This window comes from Cryptomeria japonica, chromosome 3 (assembly GCF_030272615.1).
Source record: "Cryptomeria japonica chromosome 3, Sugi_1.0, whole genome shotgun sequence".
NCBI lineage: Eukaryota > Viridiplantae > Streptophyta > Pinopsida > Cupressales > Cupressaceae > Cryptomeria > Cryptomeria japonica.
The window spans coordinates 520,154,239-520,178,488 of NC_081407.1; the positions used below are offsets into that span (position 1 = coordinate 520,154,239).

Here is a 24,250-nt window from a genome sequence, read left to right on the forward strand (position 1 = left end):
GTGAGTTAAAAGATAAAAGTCTTATATACCAAAAGCCTTTGATAAGCAAAAGACTACAACTTTATTGACGTAGTGTAATATTGATATAAAAGAAGAATCATCAAGAGTATATGAAATGTAATTACTGTGAAAACATTAAAGAAAAAAGATTCAAGGAAATATAAAGTAAACTAAAGTTTTTATAAAAGGTATTTCAAGAGAAGAATAAGGTGATGGAGAACATTTTGAACACTTTATGGTCATGGCTTGAGGACAAGCAATCTTAGGTGGGACGGATTGTAATGTCTTCACTTTGAAATATAATTTAATAAATAATAATAACAAAATCAAAATACAAAAGAGAAATTAAAATTAAATTAAAATATACAAGAATATAACTAAATATAATTAAAATTTGATTGAAGTTAATGAATGGTGAAAAGGCATGAAATGATAAGTTGTGACTCCCCCAAATATGAGGTATAAAGGGGAGATGGGAACTGCTTTAAGGGGGGATAATTTTGAAATCAAAAGTGCAAATTTGATTTAAATAAGAAGTGTAGATCTAATTGTGAAAGGTTTTGTCCCTTTCAAAGGACAAGAATAATGAAGAGTTGCACTCTTTCAAAGGATGCTAATGGTGAAAGGGTGTGTCTCTTGCCAAAGGGCATATATGATGAAATGCGACCTCTAGCTCACATTGAGAGATATAAAGGAAATGAATCAAAAGCATCCAATGATGTCACCATCGATCAAATCAAATCAAATCAGAATTGTTATTAAGTTACAGGTAGTAACATCCTTGTTCTTGGTGGTATGGATGGGGATGTGCTTAATATATGAAGCTCGATAATGTTCATATGAAAAATTTAATAGTAATATTAATATAGACTGCAATATGTTTGACAGTCATACTTAATTACATATTTATTCATAATACATTAGAAGTTAGTGTACTCACATCCCAATTAGAAGTTAGTGTACTCACATCCCAATTACTTAATCCTTTCTATTACCCCCCATAAGGAGGGGTGTGGTGTTGTTAGGGAGAGGTTGAGTAAATCCATCCCAAATTAGGTGTTCCCCAAGGGTTGTCTGGACAGATGTTCCTAAATCTTGGGCCCAGTTATGGAGGTGGTGTCATCGTGCCCTAGACAAGTATATCCCCATCCAAGATTGAGCATTAGAAAGGAAGTAAGAATCGGGGCTTGAAAATAACCACTATCAATTGTATTATGAATAAACATAGCTATCTAGTTTAATAAATTAATTTTAAGGCATGATAATATTGGATTGTTGATTATTGGTAAATTTTCTTCATTTGTGAGAGTTGCATTAATTTGTACAATAAATTCTTTTAATGAAGGTTTTCTATGACCAACTTAGGTTTGTGACATTATTTTCTTGGGAATGAGATATCTTAGTCTTATTTTGGGATTACTATTACAATCTAAGTTTGTACTTGTTTTTCTCTTGAAGTTATACATGACTAATTACAAGTCTACTCCATCTCTCCTTTCTATAATCATACTTGAGACACAATGTTCTTCACCATTAATTGAATTTATTTTGTACCACCAATTTATTTGCAACCTCATTTACCTAATTCATACATGGCCTAACATTTCATAATTTGTTTGTGTGGTCTCTTAGTTTATGCAAGAAACCCTTGAGCTACACTATAAGGTAGCCACACATATTCTTCATTACACACATGGAACTCACAACTGTGAGATGCATTATGTAACATGTATTAATAATGTATTGGTTGCATATGTTAATTCAAATTGAGAAAATGGTTCTTAAGATCACAAATTCATTTTAGTATATAGATTCTTACTTGGTTTGGATCCTATATGTTGATTGAGAAAGAAGCAACTTGGTATTGTTTTATCTTCCACTAAGGCCAAGTATCAAGGGGTTACAAATACAACTACTAAGAAAATTAACATATTCTCACCAATTCTAGTATCCAATTCAAATGGTCATCTATCATTTTCTATATTAGTTAGAGTGCTATTTAGATTTGAAAAAAATTGGCCCACCATTAATAGGCCAAGCATATAGAGGTTCACATGCACTATTCTAGGAGCCTATCCACATATTGGTCACTGACATCAAATATTGCCTAACTTCTAACCATATTGTCAACATCTTCTCCACACACTTTATATATAAAGTAAATTTCTTCATTTATGAGATTTGCTAGGGGTGTGCAAGGCTACTTCTTTGGGGCAAGGAAAGGAAGGCAACTAGCTAGTCCTTTTTATCTTTTTCAATGTTGGGAGGTTTTTCTCTTCTTTAATTTTGGGGAATGGAAGGGGAAGCAGGAGTGCACGATGGAGTTTGAGGGAAGAGGGTGAGGTACAATGTAGCTTATCTCTCTTTACTTAGAAAGAGGTGTGGGGGGGCAAGAAAGAGGGGGCATATAGGACAAAGGTGGTAGAGGAGGTGCAACAATGTAGCTTATCTTATCCTGTGGGGAGGTAACAAACAAGGGCCTTTTTTCCTTTAGGGAGATTTCTACGTACACATGTACCTCTTTAAGGTTTGTTTGACAAGATCCACATTTTTTCCTACTTAAGCTACACTTAAAAGAGGGTTTTAGTGTAGGTTATTTTTTCCTTGAAGATTACATTATGTAATTTCCTACATGGTTGTTTAGTTTTCTTAGATTGTTACAAGCAGATCATTATGAAGTAGATTACATCTTCCAATAATGCAACTCTTGTCTATTTTTAGATAGTTGAAGTTTGATTTTCATAAGTTGTATTTGTCTTCCCCCTATTTTATTTATGTCTTAACTCACCTTGCATCCCATTCATGTGATTATGCACTTTTAATTAATGCATTTATGTAGAGAAGTTCTTATGTTGCAATCTTTGTTTGTTTCTCTCATTATTAAAGTTGTCCTTATTTTTCTAGTTTGATTTTTTAAAATTTTTTTAATACGGATTTCTACATCCATCTCACACTAAATGTGGGTTATCAATGCTTTTGCATATTCTATCTCTTTAATAAGTTGTCAAGTTTGAATCATTATTGGTCCTATTGAGCTTTAGTGAGCAATGACTTTTTGAACTATGAAGTGAAATCTCCATTCTAGTTTATAGATCAATGGCATTCCCCCTGTAAATAATTTAATCATGAGATCTTTTTATGGTAGTGAACCTTGAAAAGTGCTTATTAAACAGTATCATAAATAGTACCCCCAAGTGTAAGAAGGTTTGGACAAAATTATATCCAACTTATCTCTTGTTTGACACATTTTTTTGCTATGCTTATAAGTTATAGCATTTTATTGTTAAGTTTTAAGGACACAAATCAATTTAATATGTTTTTGTGGGACATGATGCATATCCTTGCGTTTATTGTTGTTGAAAGAGGAATCTTGTTTATAATAATAAACCCCTAGCTACTTTGTTTTGAGTATGTTTTGTCAAAGGGCTTAAAATTTCTTGTGATGTCTTCTCTGATGAATATATAATGCTTTGGAGGGATCTAAGCATACTTTTTTTTCGTTCTACTTAAAAGGTAAACATGCTTAATTTTGCAAGTTTCTTTTGAGTGGCTACCCTCATACATTATGTTGAACTTGGACATTGAAACTTGGGTTAAAGTTAGAAGGCTAAATACCTTGAAACTACATCCAAATAAATTGTAATCAATTGCTTTCTCTCGCATATTTTTTTATTTTCTTTTATTAGTATTTCTATTTATAATACAAGATTTACACTTGATTATTTAAAGAGGCAAGTTAATAAAATAGAAATTATTTGTTGTGTTTGCTTTGAACCAACGAGTCTTGTTTTGCATCAAAAATCTTCTTGTGAGGTCTACTTGAACTAATATTGGTTTACCTTTGCTTTGCGCGTGTTCATGTTGAATATATTCAAATGGTATTTGGGTGTCCATTTACTAAGATCGCTTGAAAAGTATCTTATTTGCCCGTGTTAAGTTTTTATAGAAAATTAAAACTTCTCGGTTTGATACCTTGTCTTACATGTTAAGCTATGATAAGCATGTCTACAAAAAATTGAGGATTTTGGCCTATCATTTGGATTTTATGAAAGGGAAGGATTTATGGAAATTTTCAAGAGAAGAATAGGTTACTTAACTAGATTCTTTAGTGAGGTCACCATTTAAATTGTTTTTTTAGCTGGAAATCTAGTTGAAGTTCCTCGAGAAGATGCTAAGTTCCTTAATATAGGATCCTTCTATGTGACATTACTATTAGGTCAATATAAGTAGTTTTCCCAAAGCGTCCTTTATTGTATAGTAGAATCAACTTTACAAGGATGATGACCTACTTAAGAAAGTTGAGCACGATTGGAATGTGATGTGTAATGAGCATTTTTAACAACAAATCTTTGTAGATCTTGTTGTCACAAAAGTTTGCACCCTTGTTGAGCTATCAACTCAACAACCTCGAGAAACATGGAAACAACCCCGAAGTGTGAGATCTTGCACAAAGGGGTTCAATCTCCGAAGAAGATCGACTTCCTTCTTAATCCTAGTGCAGGTGTTGAACCAACTCAACACTCCAAATCTACTTCTAAACCTATCCTAAAAACTTGCAGAGGAAAAAGGAACTTGGAGTATATGCTAAAATGAAAGGGGGTGATGCACCAAGATAAGAGATGTTCCTCTCCCACCCCGAAATGACACAAAGAATCAATCGAAATACCCTGGAGATGCACAAATTCCAGTTGCATGAATGACCCCAAACACATGTATGGAGGTTAGAATTTGTTGAATGTTAAAAGGGAAAAGGTTTCTCACAAGTCACACTCAAAAACAAGTTAAAAGGTTTCTCACAAGTCACACTCAGAAACAAGTTAGCACAACATATACGTAAGAGAAAGCCACAAAACATACACTTATAATGAAGGTAAGGAAACACACACAACATGCATAAATTGAAGAGACGAGAATGATGATTTCAATTCATTTTTAGGCCAATGGTCAAACTTACAATTGCAAAAATGCAAGAAAATATACAAATCTTCAAGAGAAGTGAAAGAGCAAAAAGTAGTTCAAGCCAATAGGAAGATAATTCTTTACAATGAGGCTTAATAGCTTCTATATAACAAATTGGTCGTAGAAGAGAAACCAATGGTCAAAGAGAATAAGCCTTGACCTTGGCATGCACAGAGGAATGTCAATCAGGGAAGACAAGGAAGTGTACAAACCTGACATGGTGTGCATGCAAGCAACTTAGCCATACCCTACTAAGGCAATCCCAAGAAGAAAAGTATTTCTTGAAGGTGGATTGTCTGACATTCTAAAGTCAGAGCACACAGACCTAACATGAGGGCCATCAAGTAACCATAAATAAGCATGGTCCTGGACTCCACTTTATGGCAATCCTACAAAAAGCATTAAATGTGCCCCTGTAGCTCCATGAATGAAAGTAAACAAGTCGTAAGGGTTGATGGAGCATTAAGAACTTTGAGTGTTGATCACATCATCTAAAAGTGTCGCAAGTTGTTGGAAATCCGATGTCGAGTCCTACCGCAAGGGGAGAGGAGTAAGGAACCTAGGGGTTTTGAGATTTTGGGGTCATGAAGGAAAGACTTGGACCCTGGGGGTTCCGAGATTCTGGGGTCATGAAGGAAAAGACTTGGAACCTACCTCCCGACAAGACAACACTTAACATCCTTGATCAAATAGGGCAGCTAGTCCATGGAACATATCTTTGATCGGTTCTCACTAATGGACCACGGATGTCATAAAATGGCAACTCCTATTCCTAGAAATGTGCAAGATGAGGCCATCAAAGTAGTTTAGGAGGTTTATGATATGATTAAAAGAAGACAATGAAATCTAGATGTTGGTTGATAGCTTTCCTAGTGTTGCTAAAGTAGGGTCCACAAGCTGCAAGTGCCTTTTTAGAGCTGATGTTTGTTGTGGATCTATTGAAATTTTGGATGTAGAATAAGATACATAATCGGCAAGGATATTAAGGGACCTATAATTGCTGCCTTAGGGACTTTTAAGTTTTTGAGATGAAGTGAAATGTTACTAGTGATGATAGTCCTGGTGCTTCTGATGCGACAAAATCCTAGGAGTCCTGTTTTGTTTGTTGATCTTGGTACTAATAATGAGCAAGAGGGTTTTCTCATCCTAGACGAAAATTAAACGTTTGATGCTGTCCATCCATGAATGAAATATTTATTTTACATAGCTAAATACTGTTTAATGCTTCTTTTCTTATCAATACTTTTAGTGACCAGTGCTCCTTTGAGGCTGGAACTAAACCTAGGTGATATGCTTTGATGTTTTATGGTTCTATGCTCTTTGGAGCTGATCTGTAACCATGTATTTGTATTTTTTGGTACTCATTTGTAAGATACAAACTTAATAAACTAGTTCCAATACATGAAAAAAAAATAAGAATGATAATTTAGAACTGACTGTCTGTTTGTCAACTCCTTGGAAATCAATCTTTCTTTGCACAAAAAACTTGTTTTCTGAATTTGTATCTTAATATGAAAGACTTTTGTATGTTCACTTTAACCATGAGGTTCGCTCCTATTAAAGCATGTTCATCTTTATTTACAAGCCATCTTTCCATCCACGTGCACTGTTGAAAACCTAGCCTAGAAGACTACTCTAGATGGGTTATGTTAAAAATCTACCCTTTGGAAAAAGGAGAGGCCTTCAAATTTAATCATTGATTCCCATGTCTTGTGGAGATTCAAGACAAACAAAAAATTACTTAAAATAAAGGTGCACATCAATTTCTCCTAAAGCAGATCATCTATTCCACACCTATTGCCAACTCTCCTATGTTTATATTAAATATATTGCAACAATGAGGATTTCAAGCATGCATATTTTTTTCTTTTAAGTATTTCCTTGACATACAGCCCCAGTAATGAGAATTTGCTGAGATGAACAAAATGAGAAATATATTCTAATATGCACATTTATTATGTCCATATTTTATTATCGCTGATATCCTTACAATAGAGAGTGAAGTTCTTAGATAACATCCAAGCAATTTGATTTTTTAGAATTGAATGCCTAATAGAACTATTTGGCATAAATAGAACTATGAAATTGAGTTTGGAACAGTGCCCTAGGAAATAAGTCTATGGGTAGAAATACAATATAGATATTAGACAACGATAATAGAGGTATAAAACACAAGAAATGATAACGCTCTTAGTTAAAGATCAAAGCTATGACTGTTGAAATGAAACACAACTCTATTTTCAGAGTTTTTCAAGTTATATGATCTGCATTCCTTTGCCACACTTGCTTCCAAACTTTGTGGTCCACATACCATAACACCAACATCTACATTTTTCCACTGCTCTGAAACTTTTCCAAATATTTCTGCATTAAAAGAGCATGAAATATAATTAGAGCTTTCAGGAGATCAGTAATTCCTTGCAATTTCAAATTATATCTTAATAATGATTAATCAGAAATAAATGTTTTTTCTCAACTGTTGCAAAATTTAGATACAGTTTTGCTTTTTATCAATTTTTTTGTTGTTCTACAACTGGATTTTATGACATAATGAATAATTTGAATTTGCTATACAACATCCGTTATGTTTAAAGCAGGCAGAGCAACAATTATCTCTGATTGATTTTTAGTTCCACATAGATAATCCCTCCTATGGCTATGTTTGTATAAATAGAAAACAAAATGGCAGCTGAAACTTGATGAAAAACAGACTTAGGAGAGGTGGTGCATATGAAACAGTCCTGCAATGACCACACGCATACATACATCTACGAATTTTTAAGCCCGAGGCAGCCCTACAACAGCATCAATTGGTTCTGAAACAGCCAAGTAATACAAAAAGTAGCCAAGAAAGGCAAAATATGAGAAGTAAGAAATGACTCATTGATCCAATCTACTTGAGAAACACAAGCACCCAACGGGAAAAAATGCAAAGCAGGGTCTCAAGAAAATCTTTTGAATTTCGGCCCTGTGGGCTGTACTTAAAAGGTTGAAAGGAGAATTGAAAACAAAAAATCATTTTTTATTTTAAACTGGTGAGGCTTGAGGGTTTACACTACACTTATTGAGTGGACACAAGGTTAGAACCTACCCTGAAGTTATTGGGTTTTCTATGATCAAACTTAAAGCATGGGCATGGGGCATATACACCTTCCATTGGAAAGATGGTCTCCGCGACTTGACGACACCACCTTATTACAATAATCACACTCTTTGGCAAAAAGTTACCAATCAGAAAGGTTTGCTTGGTACTAGAACATTAAACACAATTTGGATCAAGTTGTCATATGAGCTTAGATGAAGGATGAAAAAATATATGTATAATATAATAGAACATCTATCAAATGATTTGAATAGAAATCCTACAACAATCTAAAATACATATTGGAAGGGGAAAAGCTTTTGAGAGTTTCCAGCAATTGTTGTATGACATTTTGTCTCAAATTAACGTGGGGTGATTATTTTGCCTATAAAATACCCCACCTTAGTTTGAAGAGATGATCCAAACACCTTGTACGTAGCCCTGTCTGTTAATACATTTTTGCACACCAAATAGCTTGTTTGGACTGCATATTTTGGTAATGAATATACATTTATTTTATGAAGCAAATCATTTAGTTTGGTGATAGAAATAAAAATTACATATGAAATAAACATTTATTGTTCACAAAGCAAAATGTCGTAGTAATGCACCCTCTGGATATGAAATAGAACATTTATTTTATTAAACAAAGCACCACAATGCATTACATGTCATAATTCTACTGTATCAATTTAAAAATTTGGTCATTTTGTTTTTGAGGAACTTTCCGCAGTGAGTGGTTTCATGTGTCATCTGGTATCAATAGTGAAGTATTTAAGTAATCTATTATAGACAGAAAAAATGGTTCACTATGGGCTATGTGGAATCACTTTCCATGGAAGGAGATGCCTCGTGTTATATCCCAATACATATTCAGAAACAGATTCTTGCTATTTTCCATTAACAATTGTAACAAATATCAATATATCATTACTCATGTCTCCAAGATTTATGACTCTAAAACTGGAAATCATTGCATTCAGAGCCCTCAATTTCTGTTAGAGAAAGAATTCATCGGAAAAAAAAAACGAAAACTTCATAGTAAAGTCAAAACTAAAGTTCTCTTTCCTTTGATTTTACAATTTGAAATAGATATGTCCCCCTCATGTACAAGATCACAGGCAATACAAAGTGCTATGGTCCAAGATAGTCTCCAAGAAAGAAAATGAGAACATAATGACAATGCAAAATATGTATTTTTTTAAACCTCGAGAAATAGGGCCCCTTAGTCAAAGGCTCAACGCAAGGGTTGACAGCATAATAATACAAATAAATATTTCTTTTCTTATTTCAAACACACAATCCAAGAAGAATAAGAAGTGGAGGAAATCCCTCTTAAGCCAAGAAAATAAGTACCCTCTTCAATCAAATGAAGGGATGGAAACCCTGCAGTGGAGTGGCAGTAGGGCTATTACAGCATGAATGTTTCGAGTACTTGTGTTCTAGTTTTCAGTTTTCATTCTATGTAAAGTTAAACCCTTCCAAAAGAATGAGAGAGCCTGTATTAAAAATTATAAAGCATCAACAGGGAGATATTTTCTCTTGAATGCATCATTTCTTCACTCTATTAAATGATCAGCATTAATTATTACCATAATAATATAGAAATCCATAGGTAAGAAATGTGTGTTTCACCATGATATCAAACTGCTGAAATTAATCTTGACAAGAAAATTGTTGTAGAGAGAACAGCTATTACATGCCATAGTACACAACAAAAGTTGATATGTTGATTAATCTATATATGAGAAGAGAACCAATAGTTGAGTGGGATCCAATACGTGTGAGAGTACATGGAATTTAAAGGACCTTTTATTTTCTGAAATTAAAGACTATTAGATGTAACTTTCAACACAAGTATTTAAATAAAATGAACTGGCTAGAACAAGTCACATAATAAAATAGTTCACATATTTAATAGACATGATTTCATGTGCAAGTTGACAACTTTTTTTTTGTTTGTACTAAATCTACTCAGATGTTATAAAAACAGACCTTCCATTTTATATAAATGCCTGAAATGAAAGATGTAGCTTGACAGATGCTATTAGTCCTACAATTAAAAAAATAGTTCATTGGCATGGCTCAAAATGAGCAGAACCAACTTGACAACAAAGGGTGCACCCCTACGATGTCATCTCCCTTAGAGTTTTAAAACATCCATGATAATTATGTTCTTGTAGACTCCACGAATGTAATTAGTTTTTTAAGAATAAAGAATTAATATACTTGAATCAAAGAGGTAAATATACATTGTGAACCAATGAGTGGGGTTCAAGACTTTTATTTTGTAATGATCCTCTTTGATATATTTTTGTCATTTCTGTGTATGTATTTATGTGTGCGTGCGCACGCGTGTGCATGTGCACGCATGCATGTGTGTGTGTATTTTCTGATTATGCAATACTTAAATAAATATGAAATACAAGATGCTATTGTACTTCAATAATTGCCAAATATTATGGCAAAATTTGAAATCCTAGAAATACTGCAAGTGTCCCTTAGTATATAGAATATTTTAAATAATTATAAATCACACCAAAGCTACAGACTTACAAGCCTGGTGATACAAGCCTAGTTTTAAGTTTGGTCATACAGACAGTCCTAAAATAGCAGAAATCTTAAGTCTTCTATAGGATAAAGTGGTACAGCACTTAAGGAATAAAGGTACAACAAATGCTTTTAAAAAATGTCAACCCTTTTGAAATGTTAAAACCTGTTTTGTGGTTTGTAGAATAGCCAATAAAAATAATCTGTAATAACCACACCTAATTTTTCTGAAATTTATCAATTGAATTGAAGCTACAATGCAATGTCCTTATCACTTTTTGATCACCCAGTTCCCACGATGGGCAAGCTAAGAGCATAGTGTATAGGAACCTTCCAACTATCTACAATGCAACAACTTGAAAGAAACACACCTGGTGACAATGCCAGCCAGAATTTCACTTCTTCAATGGAGTGTGCTATAAAAGAACTGAAAGGAAAACAATTTGGTGCTTATTCAACTAAGTGTGCAATTACAATAAGCATAGGAACTACATGTTTATTTAGCGGAGTGCAATTACAATGCACAAGCACTTCTCACTTATTCAATGAAATGCATTTACAAAGCACAGGCACTTCTCGCTTAAACACACGTACCTCTCTGATTCAATGAAGTGCAATTACAAAGCACATACACTTCATGCAAATTCAACGGAGTGCAATCACAAAACAGTCACTTCCACTTGTTTGGTGGTGAGTGCAATTACAACAAGATGTAAAGTTGAGATCGCTGGTGATACTGCCTTTCAGAGTATTACATGATTAGATCAAATGCATTACAAACATCATATAGAAAGATTAACTGCTGTTGAGTTCTGGTATAACATGCTGATCGTGAATAAAATCTGCTACAACAACCCCAAAGTGAACCAAATACTAAGAATAAATCAGATTAACAATGAAACAATAGCAGAATACCTCATATTAATGCTATGGAACCTAGTGCAGGTCTGACAGAACTAAATTATAGTGATAAACTATCAATCAAAAGTAAACACACACTAAGACCACACTGAAAACTGCTGATGCTTGAAATTTGGGTAACTGAAAAATTATGAAATCCTCCAAAAACTAGAATTCACATTGTAACTCCTAAAGATTTGAAACCCATCTCAAACATCCTGGACCCTATACATGAAATATAACTCGAAGTATAATGTCCCTTAAATGTTGATTGCACGCCTCAAAATGCACATTACCGGACTGATAAATTTTATGCAGATCTGTTAGACTTTTGTAGAAGCAAGTTAAACACCATTTTGAGCTCGTAAATTCACAAAGTTGCTTGTCCCCTTGAGAAAACCTCAACCACAGATATATTGTTTACATTTTCCAAGGCTGGATGCCACCAAAGAACCAAAAATAAGGATGAAAATGGCAGCACTTCACTTCAAATCCTTCACATGCCCCTTCCAAGCAAGTACGACTAGTATAAATGAGATACAAGATCTCCCTCAATATTTGTACGGACAGCAAGCAATAGCATAAAAGGGTAATAAACAACAGATTTTACTGTATCAAATCCACACCAAACAAGAACTTAAGTAGTATGGCCTATATGAGAGGTACGACTAGCAAGCTCATATGGTATGGTCCCCTTAGAGCTCCTTCAAACAATTTCCGGAAGGCTAAATAACTCACACAATCAACATCAATAACACTTTGCAAACCAAACCCATCAAAAAAATCAAATACCTCCAACTTAAACAACAACTGAAAATAATGCTTCGATTCTAAATCTTTTGGAATCCATTTTGTAAAGGGTTTCAGGGCCCCTTCAAAACCTGTTTTTGCCATAATCCAAAACAACTGAAAATAAAAATTCACTTGCAGGCGCAGTTGTGAACTTTGTATGAAGCCACCCAAACCAACTAGGGGGGTTTTGTCCTCTAAAACAACTGGAGAAGAACACAGGGTTCTCTCTAAAGTAGAAACAAATATCATAACATCACTAACCTCACAAAAGAGCTCTCATCCTCTTTAATAACATTCTGAAGGGAAAATAATAATTTATCTTTTTCCTCCACAAACTCTTTTTTCAAAACAAATAATAATCCTTTTGAGAGAGAAAAGTCCACTGTGTGCCTAGTCATCCCCTTGTAGGCACAATTTAAAATGCTTCAAAAATAAATAATTAAACTTTAGTTGCCTTTTTAATATTTCCTCCTTAGGACAACTTAAGTTATAATTATTTAATAATTTAATAAATCACCCAAGCTGCAAAAAGCATCAAAATGCAACATATGTGAAATTCCGACCATACCAATATGTCATTGAGGACTTAGGAAGATAAACTGAAGCAACTTGGTGACTGCCTGAAAATAACATTCTTCTCCAAAAAGTTTGGAGAGCTCCCAAAAGGCTGAAATTGCATTCTGAAAGCATCATGAGGCTCACCAAGGCAATCTAAGCTCACTGGCATGAAAAAAACTGTTGCTTGACCACTCATGAGCTCTTAAAGAAACTTGGAGTTCTCCCTTACCCACCAATTAGCCTATACAAAATTTCAGAAAATAGACTAATTGTTCACAAGCAATTAGACTTAAAAGGAGCACTACATTTGTATGTTTCAATTATGCAATACTGAAATAAATATGAAATGCAAGATGTTATTGTACTTCGATAATTGATACAAAAACTACAAATGTCCCTTAGTTTTTAAAATGTTTTAAATAATTTTAAATCACACCAAAGCTACAAACTTACAAGTCTAGTGATATACGATTAGTCTTAAGTTTGGCCATATACACTCATAGAATTGCTGAAATCTTAAGTCTTCTATAGGATAATGCGGTATGCCAGTTGATGAGTAAAGGTATGACAACTGCTTTTACAAAATCTCAAACCTTTTAAATGTTATAGCCTATTTTTTGGCTTGCAACAACCAACAAAATCTATTCCTCAATAAGGTCACACCACCTCCTTTTGGCTTATTACATAGTGCCTCTGGTAAAAAAATCTAAGTCTTCTAAATATGTATGGTGGCCCACAAGTAAATAATATAATCACTGAAAACAATATCATCTTCTTCACTAACGTACGAGATTAATAAATATAAGTATAATTCTGCAATATTAATATCAAATAAAATATAATACTCTAAAAAGCCTCCACAAATCTGATTTTCTTTTAAACTCTCCAACAAAATAAAAATCCTAACCACAAAATTGAAACTCAAATAATAGTAATCTTTCAACAATGATGTAATCCCCGAGTGGAAGCACCTCGGATGAACAAAAGGGTTTTCACCCTCCAATATGAAATGGAAACCATGAGGATTTTTATCCTCTAAATTTCTACACCAAAGGGTTTTTGTCCTCAGACATGGGGATGAACACAACATGCTCAAGCTCTGTAAAAAGGATTTGAATAACAATGAATCCCCTTTTTTGTGCCAAACTCTTAGCTTTATATTCACCTTTTTGAACTTGAGTTTTTCCCACCTAATACCCCTTCAAAGGTGTTCCAAAACATCTATAATAAAAGGTTTCATGACACCCAAAACAATAATACATAAGTCATCCTACTTTTACAGTGTTATAAAATAAAATTACCGAGGCAACTTAAAATATTATTATTAAGCTATCTTTATCCTTTAGCCTACGATAATTAAGAAATAGGAGGTCTCCCAAATATTTAAATCTGATAAGGGGACATGACAATCTACCAATTGGAAATTTGGATGTTGAAGTTCTCTGCACTCTGCACCCTCCAATGTAACAACTTTAGTTGGATTTTTGTTTTTTTCTCACTAGATAATATATTATGGTCTTGTTCATCGATTTCTTCTCTTTGTGTCCAATGACAACTTCTGGAACCAATATCAAGTTTCCTTTATCATCCAAAGGAGGAAATTATTAGAATGTGTGATGTGCTTTCCAAAGGTCCATTTGAGGCACAAAACATGAAACATGTTGTGGATTCTACTATGTTTTGGCAACTCAAATTCATAAGAAACTTCTCCAAATCTCCTCAAGATCCTATAGGGTCTATAAAACTTGATTCCAAATTCTTAGCTTGTTTTTCCTTGATGGAAGATTGACTATATGACCACAACCTCAAAAAAACCAAATCTCCAACCTCAAATGTCTTCTCTATACAATTTTGAACTATATAGAATTTCTATTAATTTTGAACTTGTTGAAGATGGTCTTTTTGTGCTCTCAATGCATCTTGGCTATGCTTAACCAAATCACTAGTTGCTACCACCAAGCTATTAGCAAAGACTAAAATAACAAAGATTAAATCTGTTAGGCTTGTGTGAATATTGTTGTAATTGATGTCAAACCAGCTAGCTGCTTTGGACCGGACAGTCTATGTAGCCCAGATTCGTTTGGATGTTGTATGCAGTCAGTATGTGCAGTTCTCTTGTTATGGACAGATGTTGTTGTTATGGACAAACGTTATGATGCAGTATGATGGGGGTAATGTGATGAGGAAATCTATGGAAGATCTTTATTCCAGAATTTCGAGTTCTCATTGATCCCAGTATCAGTTATGTGTCCCGGTATTAGCTGCTTTGGTCAATGTTAGTAGTATCTCTTCGAGTTTCGTGTTGCGGTATTCTTGGTATGCATGGAATCTATAGTTTGGAGATATTGTGCTTAATCTTGTAATAATGGGTCGGTATTCTTGGGTCTGGATGACCCTACCCCATTCTGGTAATCTCGGTATATGCATTGGCAAATGAAATATGGAAAAGGGAAGCATGTAAAGATCTTGCAGAGGCCGACGTGAATGTCTTGATAACGTGTTGGGCTTGGCCAACACTATTTTGTATTTGTGTCCTCCGGTATATATATTCATATGCATATGTAGTAGCATGTATGGATGATGATAAGAAGGTGTGTGTGTGTGAGAAAGAGATTGAGGAAGTACATGAGATATGCGAAAGAGAGTTAGCAACGAAAGTAGCAATGTGTGAAGTGTGAGTTGAGGACAGCAAAGACAAATAGTGTTGCTATAGTGCAATAGTCCTTCACCAGATCTGTTGTAGGACAGTTGTACAAAGATCTCTAACCAGATCTGCTGTAAAGTTTGTGAATTGTAATCTAAGCTTAATCTTAGAATTGATCCCATGCATTTGAAGATGCAATCCTTTTCAGTTCAACCTTTTCTATTGGAGTGAGCATTCCGGCAGTAAGTCATTCTTTGTATCTTTGCAGTGAGCAGTCCGACAGTGAGCCACTTTTATAATCTGGCAGTGAGCCACCCTTGTTGTAAACACTATATAACTAGTTATACTTTCCTGAGAGTTAACATTCTCTGTGGTTTTTCCCATTTGAGTTTTCTATGTATAGAATCCGATGTCTCTCGTGGTTGTGTTCTTCATGTTTATTCTACATTTGTTGTTTTATATCTGTTAAGTTTGTTTGATGAAGATTGATATTCAATGGAAGATTAAAGTTTGAGAAAAAAATTTGTATCTGCGGGTATATTGATTTATCCCCCCCCCCCTCCACTCAGTATTCCGGTCCTTTCAACCTAATCAACAATTGGTATCAGAGATTTGGTCCCTCTCTTGAAGATTTAAAGACAGCTCTTGAAGATTTGCAAAATGTTGAAACAAAGAATGAAGAATTGAAAGAAAATGTGAAGATAGCAAATGAATGTGTGCAGAAGCTGAGAGAACAAATCCAGAAATTCAAATTGAGGCATAAGGAGGTTAACAATCAGTTGAAGCAGGCGAATGAAACTATTAAAGATTTGATGCAAAAGATTGAAGAAAAGGACAAGACAAAGCAATCCGTGAAAGAAACTGTAAAGCAAAAATCTGAAGAATGTGAAAAGCTGGAGCAAGAGGTGAAGAATCTAAAGGCAGAAAATAAGATACTTAACAATAGCAAGCTCCTAGAAGATTTGATCAGCATGTAGCAAGTTAATTCAGACAAAAATGGACTTGGTTTTTAGCCCGGTATGTGTTCAGATCAGAATGATAAAGGGGAAAACAAAGAAGTAAAAGCTAGAGTGGAGAAGAATTCAAAAGATGAGAGAAAATCCCGGAATCAGAATACTAATGCAAGAAGACCACCAGTTTAGCAACCTAAAGCACAAAGGTACCCATCTTTTAATGGCTATTTTTTTTAATGCAATAAGTTTGGACATAAGGCAGTAAACTGTAGAAGCATTCAGTGATATAGTTGCAAAAGGTTTGGACATAAAGCAAGTCTTTGTAGAAATCAGGTTGTGAATCAAAGTTATAATCCAGTTGAAGCAAATAAGAAGGGTTACAACTTTCATGGATACTGCTATATTTGCAATAACTATAGACATAAGGCTAATCAATGCAGACACAAATCACATACGATAAGACCTGAAAGGAAGATTATCAGTTGTTTCAAATGAAAACAATCCAGACATTATGCCAATCAATGCAGAAGTGGAAATGAGGAGAGATTTGATGTGATGAAGAATGGTGAATCAAAGAAGAAATAAATTTTGGTTTTGAGAAAGAAGAGTGAAAACAGAGGAGGCAAGCCTGATGTACCAGAATCCGATGTAGGCACCTCTTCCTCTGGTAACTAAGTATAGAGCTTTGGGTCAGAGGTAGTTTGGTTTGAAAGAAAAATCTTCTATCCTCCCCGTCTGAGTGGATCATGTCGTTGATCTGGCATGACTGTGCTTTAAGTGCTCTAAGTGCTATTCGGTAATCAAAGGAATCTTCCTGACATCATCAATAAGGCAGTTCTTGGCAGCAAAACCCTAGAGAAGTATTTTTGGCAAGATAAGTATCGGCTTTTTGAATTCTTTCTTTCATATCAACTATTTGTGCTTGAGAATATTGTGAATAGTAGAGGAGCAGCAAAGTGAGCAGTGTGAGTAATCATGAAAGGAAAATTGATCGTTGGAGAATCCAGTAGCAAGTAATTTTAGATTTTGGACAAGGTGCTCCTGGATGAATTTAACCTGAAGTAAATCAGAGATGTTGAAGCTGGTCTGGGTGATGTTGAGTTGCAAAGGGTCAAAGGATTGGAAAGCAAAGGTTTGAATCTTTGGACAGAATGCCCTTGGTTTGATAATGCGAAGGTTATCAAGATGACCCTTAGCCGTATGCGAGATGACAACATCGTGTTGGATAAACCCTATCCAATCACGAAGAAATTTATTTCTGTGATCACCGACTTGTGTGACAGTGGAGAAGTTCCAGCAAAGAAGTCAATCTTGAATAGAGAAGTGGAAGCCCCAACCGGTGTGAAGGGTGATCAACGAGCATTAATCATTAACACTATCATCAACCCTGTGGTAAGGTATGTTGCCTACGGCATCTCTTATAAAATCTATTTCAAGAATAGGGAAGGTGCCACCTCGGCAATTGTAGTATATATGGCATATATGCTTGTGATGGAGAACAAACCATTCGACTTGTGTGAATTGTTGAAAGAATTGTTGTTAGAGAATGTTAAGATGACAAAAGAGAAGAATTATCCTTTCCGGTTTGGTTCTTTCCTTGTAAGTTTGGTTATGTAATGTTTGGGATCCCTTCTGGCAAAAGATAATGTCATATGGGAGTCTGGTGTTCCGATTGTAGGACAAATATTTGGATATTTGAACAGTCTAAATAATAAAGAGGAAGTTTGTGATGCCTATTTTAAATTGTTTCTGGACATGTGGAGTGTTGGCCTGGTATCTGTATCTTTCATTTCCGGTTCTGGAGGTTTTTCCTCCAGAAAGAAGAAAAGGAGACAGTTTGTTCCTGTTAGTATTTGGAAGCCAAAGAGAATCAAGACAAAAGATGTTGTGATTAAAGATCTGGAATCTCCTATAGCTGGAGGAGATTCATATGTTGCAGAGCAAGAAGTTGGAGAATCAGATGATGAATCTACTTTGCTAAATTAGTTGACAGTGCGGATGGAATCAAGAAGATTGGTGTGATGTGGCTGACTTTAGTCGAGTCAGATAGAATTGAAAGCATTCTATTGAATCATTTGACCTGGAACAACATGACCCTTGAGAATATCAGTAATTTGCTTCTGGAGTCCTTGAATGAAGTTCTAAAGGAAAGGTTCTCTGAGCAGTCAATTGAGGAAAAAGGTTTGGATATGCAGAATTTGCTGAATGAATGTGTTGATACGCAAAACTTCTTATCAACATGTATTGAGGAATTGAGGAACTGTATCTGCAGTGCTAGTAGAATCTATGGGTATTGCATCTCTTGGCTGACAGCTGCAATGAATCACAAAAGCAAGATTGATGCTATTGAGGATGAGTTAATAAATCTAGGCAGATCTTTTGATTTTCTGATTGATAAGTGATAGGCCAACACTAGGGTCAGAAATGGAATGAAATTTGATGTTTAATAATGAAATTCAGTTTGGTCTATACATGTCAATCTAGGGCATAAGCTTGTGAAAGGTGTCTAGGCAATATGCCATCAAGGGGTGAAAGTCATGAGCTGAGTGGGGATGAATGAAGCTAGAACACACGGAAATAAACCTACAACAAACCAAAATACAACTGGCAATGACAAGAATTGTCACTTCCTGGCAACTGGATCTACACACACAAGCAGCTCTGAAACTAAAACTTAACACCAATTACTAAACTCGTAATTAAATCTGAAGCACATTAGAATCAATTAGAATTATGTACAATTACATAAATTACAATATCTAAACCAATATGAACAATGCTAAGCGTGTAATCAATTAAAATCATAACACACAGTAAATAAACACACATCTAATCTAAAAGAAATCACTAGACATCCCGAGAAGTGGATCCTGCCTCCTTAGTATGCTGGTGATGGAACACGAACAACATCCTACTCTACTTTGATTAGAATAATGTTATTTTATCCATCCAGAAATAATACAAGTTTGCAAAATATTCTGCTACAAAAAATCCACGTATAGAAACCTGCGTATATATCAATACATATTATATCCCCTATTGTTGTTACAGTCGACCATATATATAGAGGTCGTGTGTACATCAAATAATAACAATATGGTATAAAATAGTTAGTTTGTTGGCCTGTGGCCAACAAACTACATAACATAATGGTCTTCGTAAGACCTTGATTAAGGGCCACGTAATGTTATTGTTTGCAACAATAATTAAAATAGGAAACGACAGATTGGCGAGTTTCTCCATGCAGTCTTTGAAATGCATCTCCACCATGAATTTGTGTACACCACAAGTTTCTTTCCGAGTGGTTTCCTCTTCAACAACTAGCATTGATGATAATGTTGAGGTGGCCAAGCTCTACGCCAACAAATTAATCTGTTATAAACAATAAATAAAAATGGGAAACAAGCAGACTTTTGGTTCACTCCTCATGTGGCAACAAATTGAAAGCTGACAACAATAGAATGAAAATCTCTACAGATTTCTTCAAACAGCTAGCAATGTATCCTCCATCACGAACTAATAGTGCATCCTTCAAAATTTGACTTGGAAGAGGATGCAATCTATTACAAAGATGACAGGAATAAATTGTTGGTCACACAACAATTCGTAACCAAAAAGTGACAGGAAGGAAGATTCACATTCTTAAATCTGCATGCTGAATGATATATTTTCTTGACATAATGAAAGATATATTAGTAAACACAATTTGATATTATTTATTCACATATTTTATCTAAAAACAAAATTAAATATTACTTATATATATATATTAGGTCATATGCAATATAAAATGGTAAAAGGGTATGGAAATGGAAGATGGAAATGAATACGAAAGCATATGTAAAGGCTAAAATATGATATAAAATCAAACACAATTAGCTCTCACCATTAAGGATGGCGAGCAAAGGAAAAGAATCAATTCTCTTCAAGCTGAACTCCTATTGTTGCAAAGGTAGAGAGAAGACTTGTAAACATGTTTTGGAAGATTAAGGAGATTGTTGAGGCTAAGTTGGAGCATTTTTCAGCGTTGCTTGGTGTTGACGTGTTTTTTATGACTACGTTGAACACAAAATAAAGTTGCCTAATGGTCACTTCACTCTCTCTTGATCAAAGTACAATTGCATGCTAAGATTGCAGAAAGTTCAAACAATCGACTCCAAGGTTCCTTTATGCTACGGACGTGACTCAGTTGGCTAATGTGATTGCTGGTAATCCAAGGGGCCTTATGCTTGATCATTCTTTCACTTCTTTACTGTGGCTGGAACTCCGTCATCGGATACAACAATTTGGTGATGTTTCTGCTTTGAACGAACTGAAATGAACTGAAAATAAAGGGGAAAAGGGTTTAGAAGGATCTAAATCTACTCCTAAGGCCAGTGATATCAACAGTTAATGCTTCGGTGGACAAATTCCAAATAAACCAAGCTCTGCTTCGCCAAGTTTAACTACAACTCTGCAAGAACCGGTGCAATCTTCTGAGGATGTTGAAGGATTTTCAAATCGAGAAAGTGCTTTGAATACCCAAAACAACGCAATCCAAATGATTGTCCACAACCAAACTTAGCACAAGTTTAGTGGCTCAGGTTAACTTTACACTGTAACTTACAATCAGCAAGATGCAAAAAGTATGAACCATGGAAATTCATCAGACACCATTACACTCTCCATTGAAATCAAAGCACTTTATCTAACAGCTGAGAAAATAAAATTCTACTCTAAGGAAGGAAGGTGAAACCATGCAAGTTTTGAAAAAACAACTTAAGTGGACACCATCAAAGAACAATGTTTCACTGTTATTTTTTCAAAAAACTCATCGCAACAATTTCATACAAGGCTCCCTCCTGATACAAATGAGGGGGGTCACCCCTTTATATAGGCTTCTGGCCTTGGCTACATGCAAACCCTAATTAGGGTTTTCCCTAAAAGATTCTCCACTCAAGATGCAACAAGGTGGGAATCAACATTAAATACCCCATAAAGCCCATATACAATTAATTACAATCCTACCAAAAATGGCACCCAAAATAGCATCCATTGCGCATTAAATGCACCACCTCTTTCAAACTCGCCCAACATGCGTTGAATATCCATCCATGCAAAAATCACCACATTATATCATAAATGCACCATCACCTCCACATGCGACAACTACATGCAAAAGGAATCGGCCATAAATTCGACATACAATGATCAGGTCACCATTTGGTCAAATATTTCAGCAATGAATGCGCCACCATACTACCATGCATTCAATAGATCCTCACCATGCAAGTGGACCCCACCGTTGTATATCCGCTCTTGCACATTTAGAATTGTTGGAGAGAGAAAATTTGATTCAGGAAGAATTTTCTAGAAGTCTCTTCAACTTTCCTTGCTTGGAGAAGGTTTTCAATGTTTTTCCACCATCTATTTTTTAGGAACTTTTCCTAAAATATAGGACCCGGGTCCAAGAGTGAGAGAATTCTCTCATGATTCCAAATCTACAAGAATTTTCGGATTCTGATAAGATTTGGTGTCCAAAAATGGAAATTTCAAATTTTTTCCTGAGGGGATTTATGCTTTTCCGTTCCTCCTTGACCCTTGGATTTTCATGCCTTACACAATTTCCTCAGTTTTTCGGCTTGGGTGTGGAATTCATTTTGCATGGTGGAATTCATCCTTTCATCCTTGCCTTCGCCATTTCAATACCTTTCCAAGGCATTGATTCCTTTCCTGTCATAGAATTTTGGCCTTTTAAGATTTTCCATGCCTTGTGTGTTTTGGTGTCTTTGTTTCACTTTGGGTGCTATGCAAGGAAAGAATTCACTATTTCTTGTCTTCCTTTATTTGGTGCCCTTGTCAATTTCTTGGGCGGAATTTCCTTCAAGGTAAGGAATTCGTCCTTCCTCCCTATTTCCATCCTTACCTCTATTTAATGCTCTTCCTTGGTTTAGGGCGCAATTCTTCACAAGGCAAGGAACTTCTTCATTTTGCAATCTTCCTTGGTCATCATGTTTTGGCACCCCCTTGAAGAATAGGGCACAAATTCACCTGGGCATGGATTCTTGCATTTTTCAACTTTTTCAGGAGCACTTCATTTTAGCACCCTATGAATTCCTTGGGCACTATTTTCCTACTACCATGGATTTTGGTATTTTCTTTTCTCTCGATGGATACCTCCCTTTGGCGCCCTTCTGAGGAATAGGGCGGAATTTTGACCAAGTGATGGAATTCAATGTTTTTTCATGTTTTCCAAGACTCCTTACCTTTGGCACCAATCATCACCTTTGGGCACTATTTCTTCATGAGGGAGGAATTTTATCATGTTTCAATCTTCCTTCATTACCTCCATTTGGCGCCCTACCCCATCACTAGGCGCCATTTCCACCAAGGCAAGGAATTCATACTTTTCTCCATTATCCTTGGCAACCCAACTTTGGCACCCTTCCTCACCTTTGGGCGCTATTCTCTACTGGGCATGGAATTCACACTTTTTCCATCTCTCCATGCATACCCTCTTTTAGCGCCCTATGTAAGGCTAGGGCGGAATTTTGCATGGGTGAAGGAATTCATCACTATTCATCATTCTCCATGGAATGTTTAATTTAGCGCCCTCCATCTTCCTAGGGCGGATGTTTGAGAGTGGTTTCAGATCCTCAATATGTCTTTTTCCTTTCTTATACTTTAAGTTATATTTCATATATATTGTCAGGATGTTTGAGAGTGGTTTCAGATCCCCAAGAATTATAATGCAAATTCTGGATTTTGGAAGATCTTTCAAATTTTCAGACTTAGTGAAATTTCAGGCCATTTTCGGATCAAGATGACATTGGTGGATTGATGTGAATTTCCAGACCTGTATGATTTTGCATGCTTTCCTCTTTTGGAATAGGAGTTCCATACTTCACCATTTTTTGATCCAACTTGTCTGCCTTCTGAATCTTCCGGATTTAGAAATGATCTTCAGTGTCTTCAGAGATGTTCAGTTTTTAGTGTTTTCTTGTGAAAATTCTACCAAAAATAGATTTTCCCAAATAGTAAGTGTTTCAAAATGTTAGGGTTTGGACAAAATAAGTCAGGAAAGCACTTACTAAAAATAGTAAATTTGATTTTTGCAAAATTAGACCAATCCGGGAGGCAATAAAATCCCTAAAAATAGGAACTTTCTAAAAATACAAAGTTGCTCCGTTTTGGCTCAAATTTTACTACGAGGTTCCTTGAAGGGTCTCAATTCCAATTCTAAGTTCAGTTTTTCCAAAACCCTAACAGAAACCCCTAAAATCTAGGACTGAATGCAGAAACCTTAAAATTAACAAAACAAGCCCTAGACTTCACCAAATTTGCTCAAACGAAAAGTAGACTTAATCAATATGACCCCCAAACACTTGCAAAGCAGAGAGACCGGCGAGACTGCTACAAATAGACCCAAAAACGAAAACCAAAAGATCAAGAGGGCCTAAAAAGTAGGGGGTCTTGTTGTGACCATTTCACACATCACCCCATTAGAATGGGGACCCCCTCTTTTGTTTTTTGGTTTTGCCTTCTCTTTGCTTGTTTTTCTCTCTGCTTTTAGGATTTTGAGTGAGTGAGTGGTCTGTCTGAGCTAGCTGGATTAGGGTTGAACCTTGGAAGCTTAGTATTAGGGTTTCATCCAAGTTAAGTCTAATCAAATTTTGGAAAATTGTTGGTCTTCCTGAAGATTCAGGATTGTCAGAATGAGGTATACCCTTCAGGAGAGTCAAATTGGTTAGGTCAGGGATAGGACAGATTGAAAGAAGGTTTTTGGGGTAAAGTCCTGTTTGTTTCCAGGTTTGAGTCAATTGAGCATGGTCA

The 24,250-nt window shown here is 35.3% G+C and overlaps 1 protein-coding gene across 2 annotated transcripts in view; it reads right to left on the reverse strand.

Annotated features, from left to right (window-relative positions):
• Positions 1-6,876: 6,876 nt before the first annotated feature.
• LOC131060210 (ferric reduction oxidase 6) overlaps positions 6,877-24,250 on the reverse strand; it is a 157,865-nt gene continuing 140,491 nt past the window's right edge. Inside the window, exon 9 of one of the 2 annotated variants that reach the window (XM_057993368.2) lies at positions 6,877-7,323. In XM_057993368.2, coding sequence (XP_057849351.2) covers positions 7,154-7,323 — 170 coding nt within the window. In that variant the 3' untranslated portion in view covers positions 6,877-7,153. Of the gene's footprint in view, positions 7,324-11,371; positions 11,434-24,250 lie in introns of those variants that run through there. The other variant, XM_057993369.2, reaches the window with a different exon arrangement.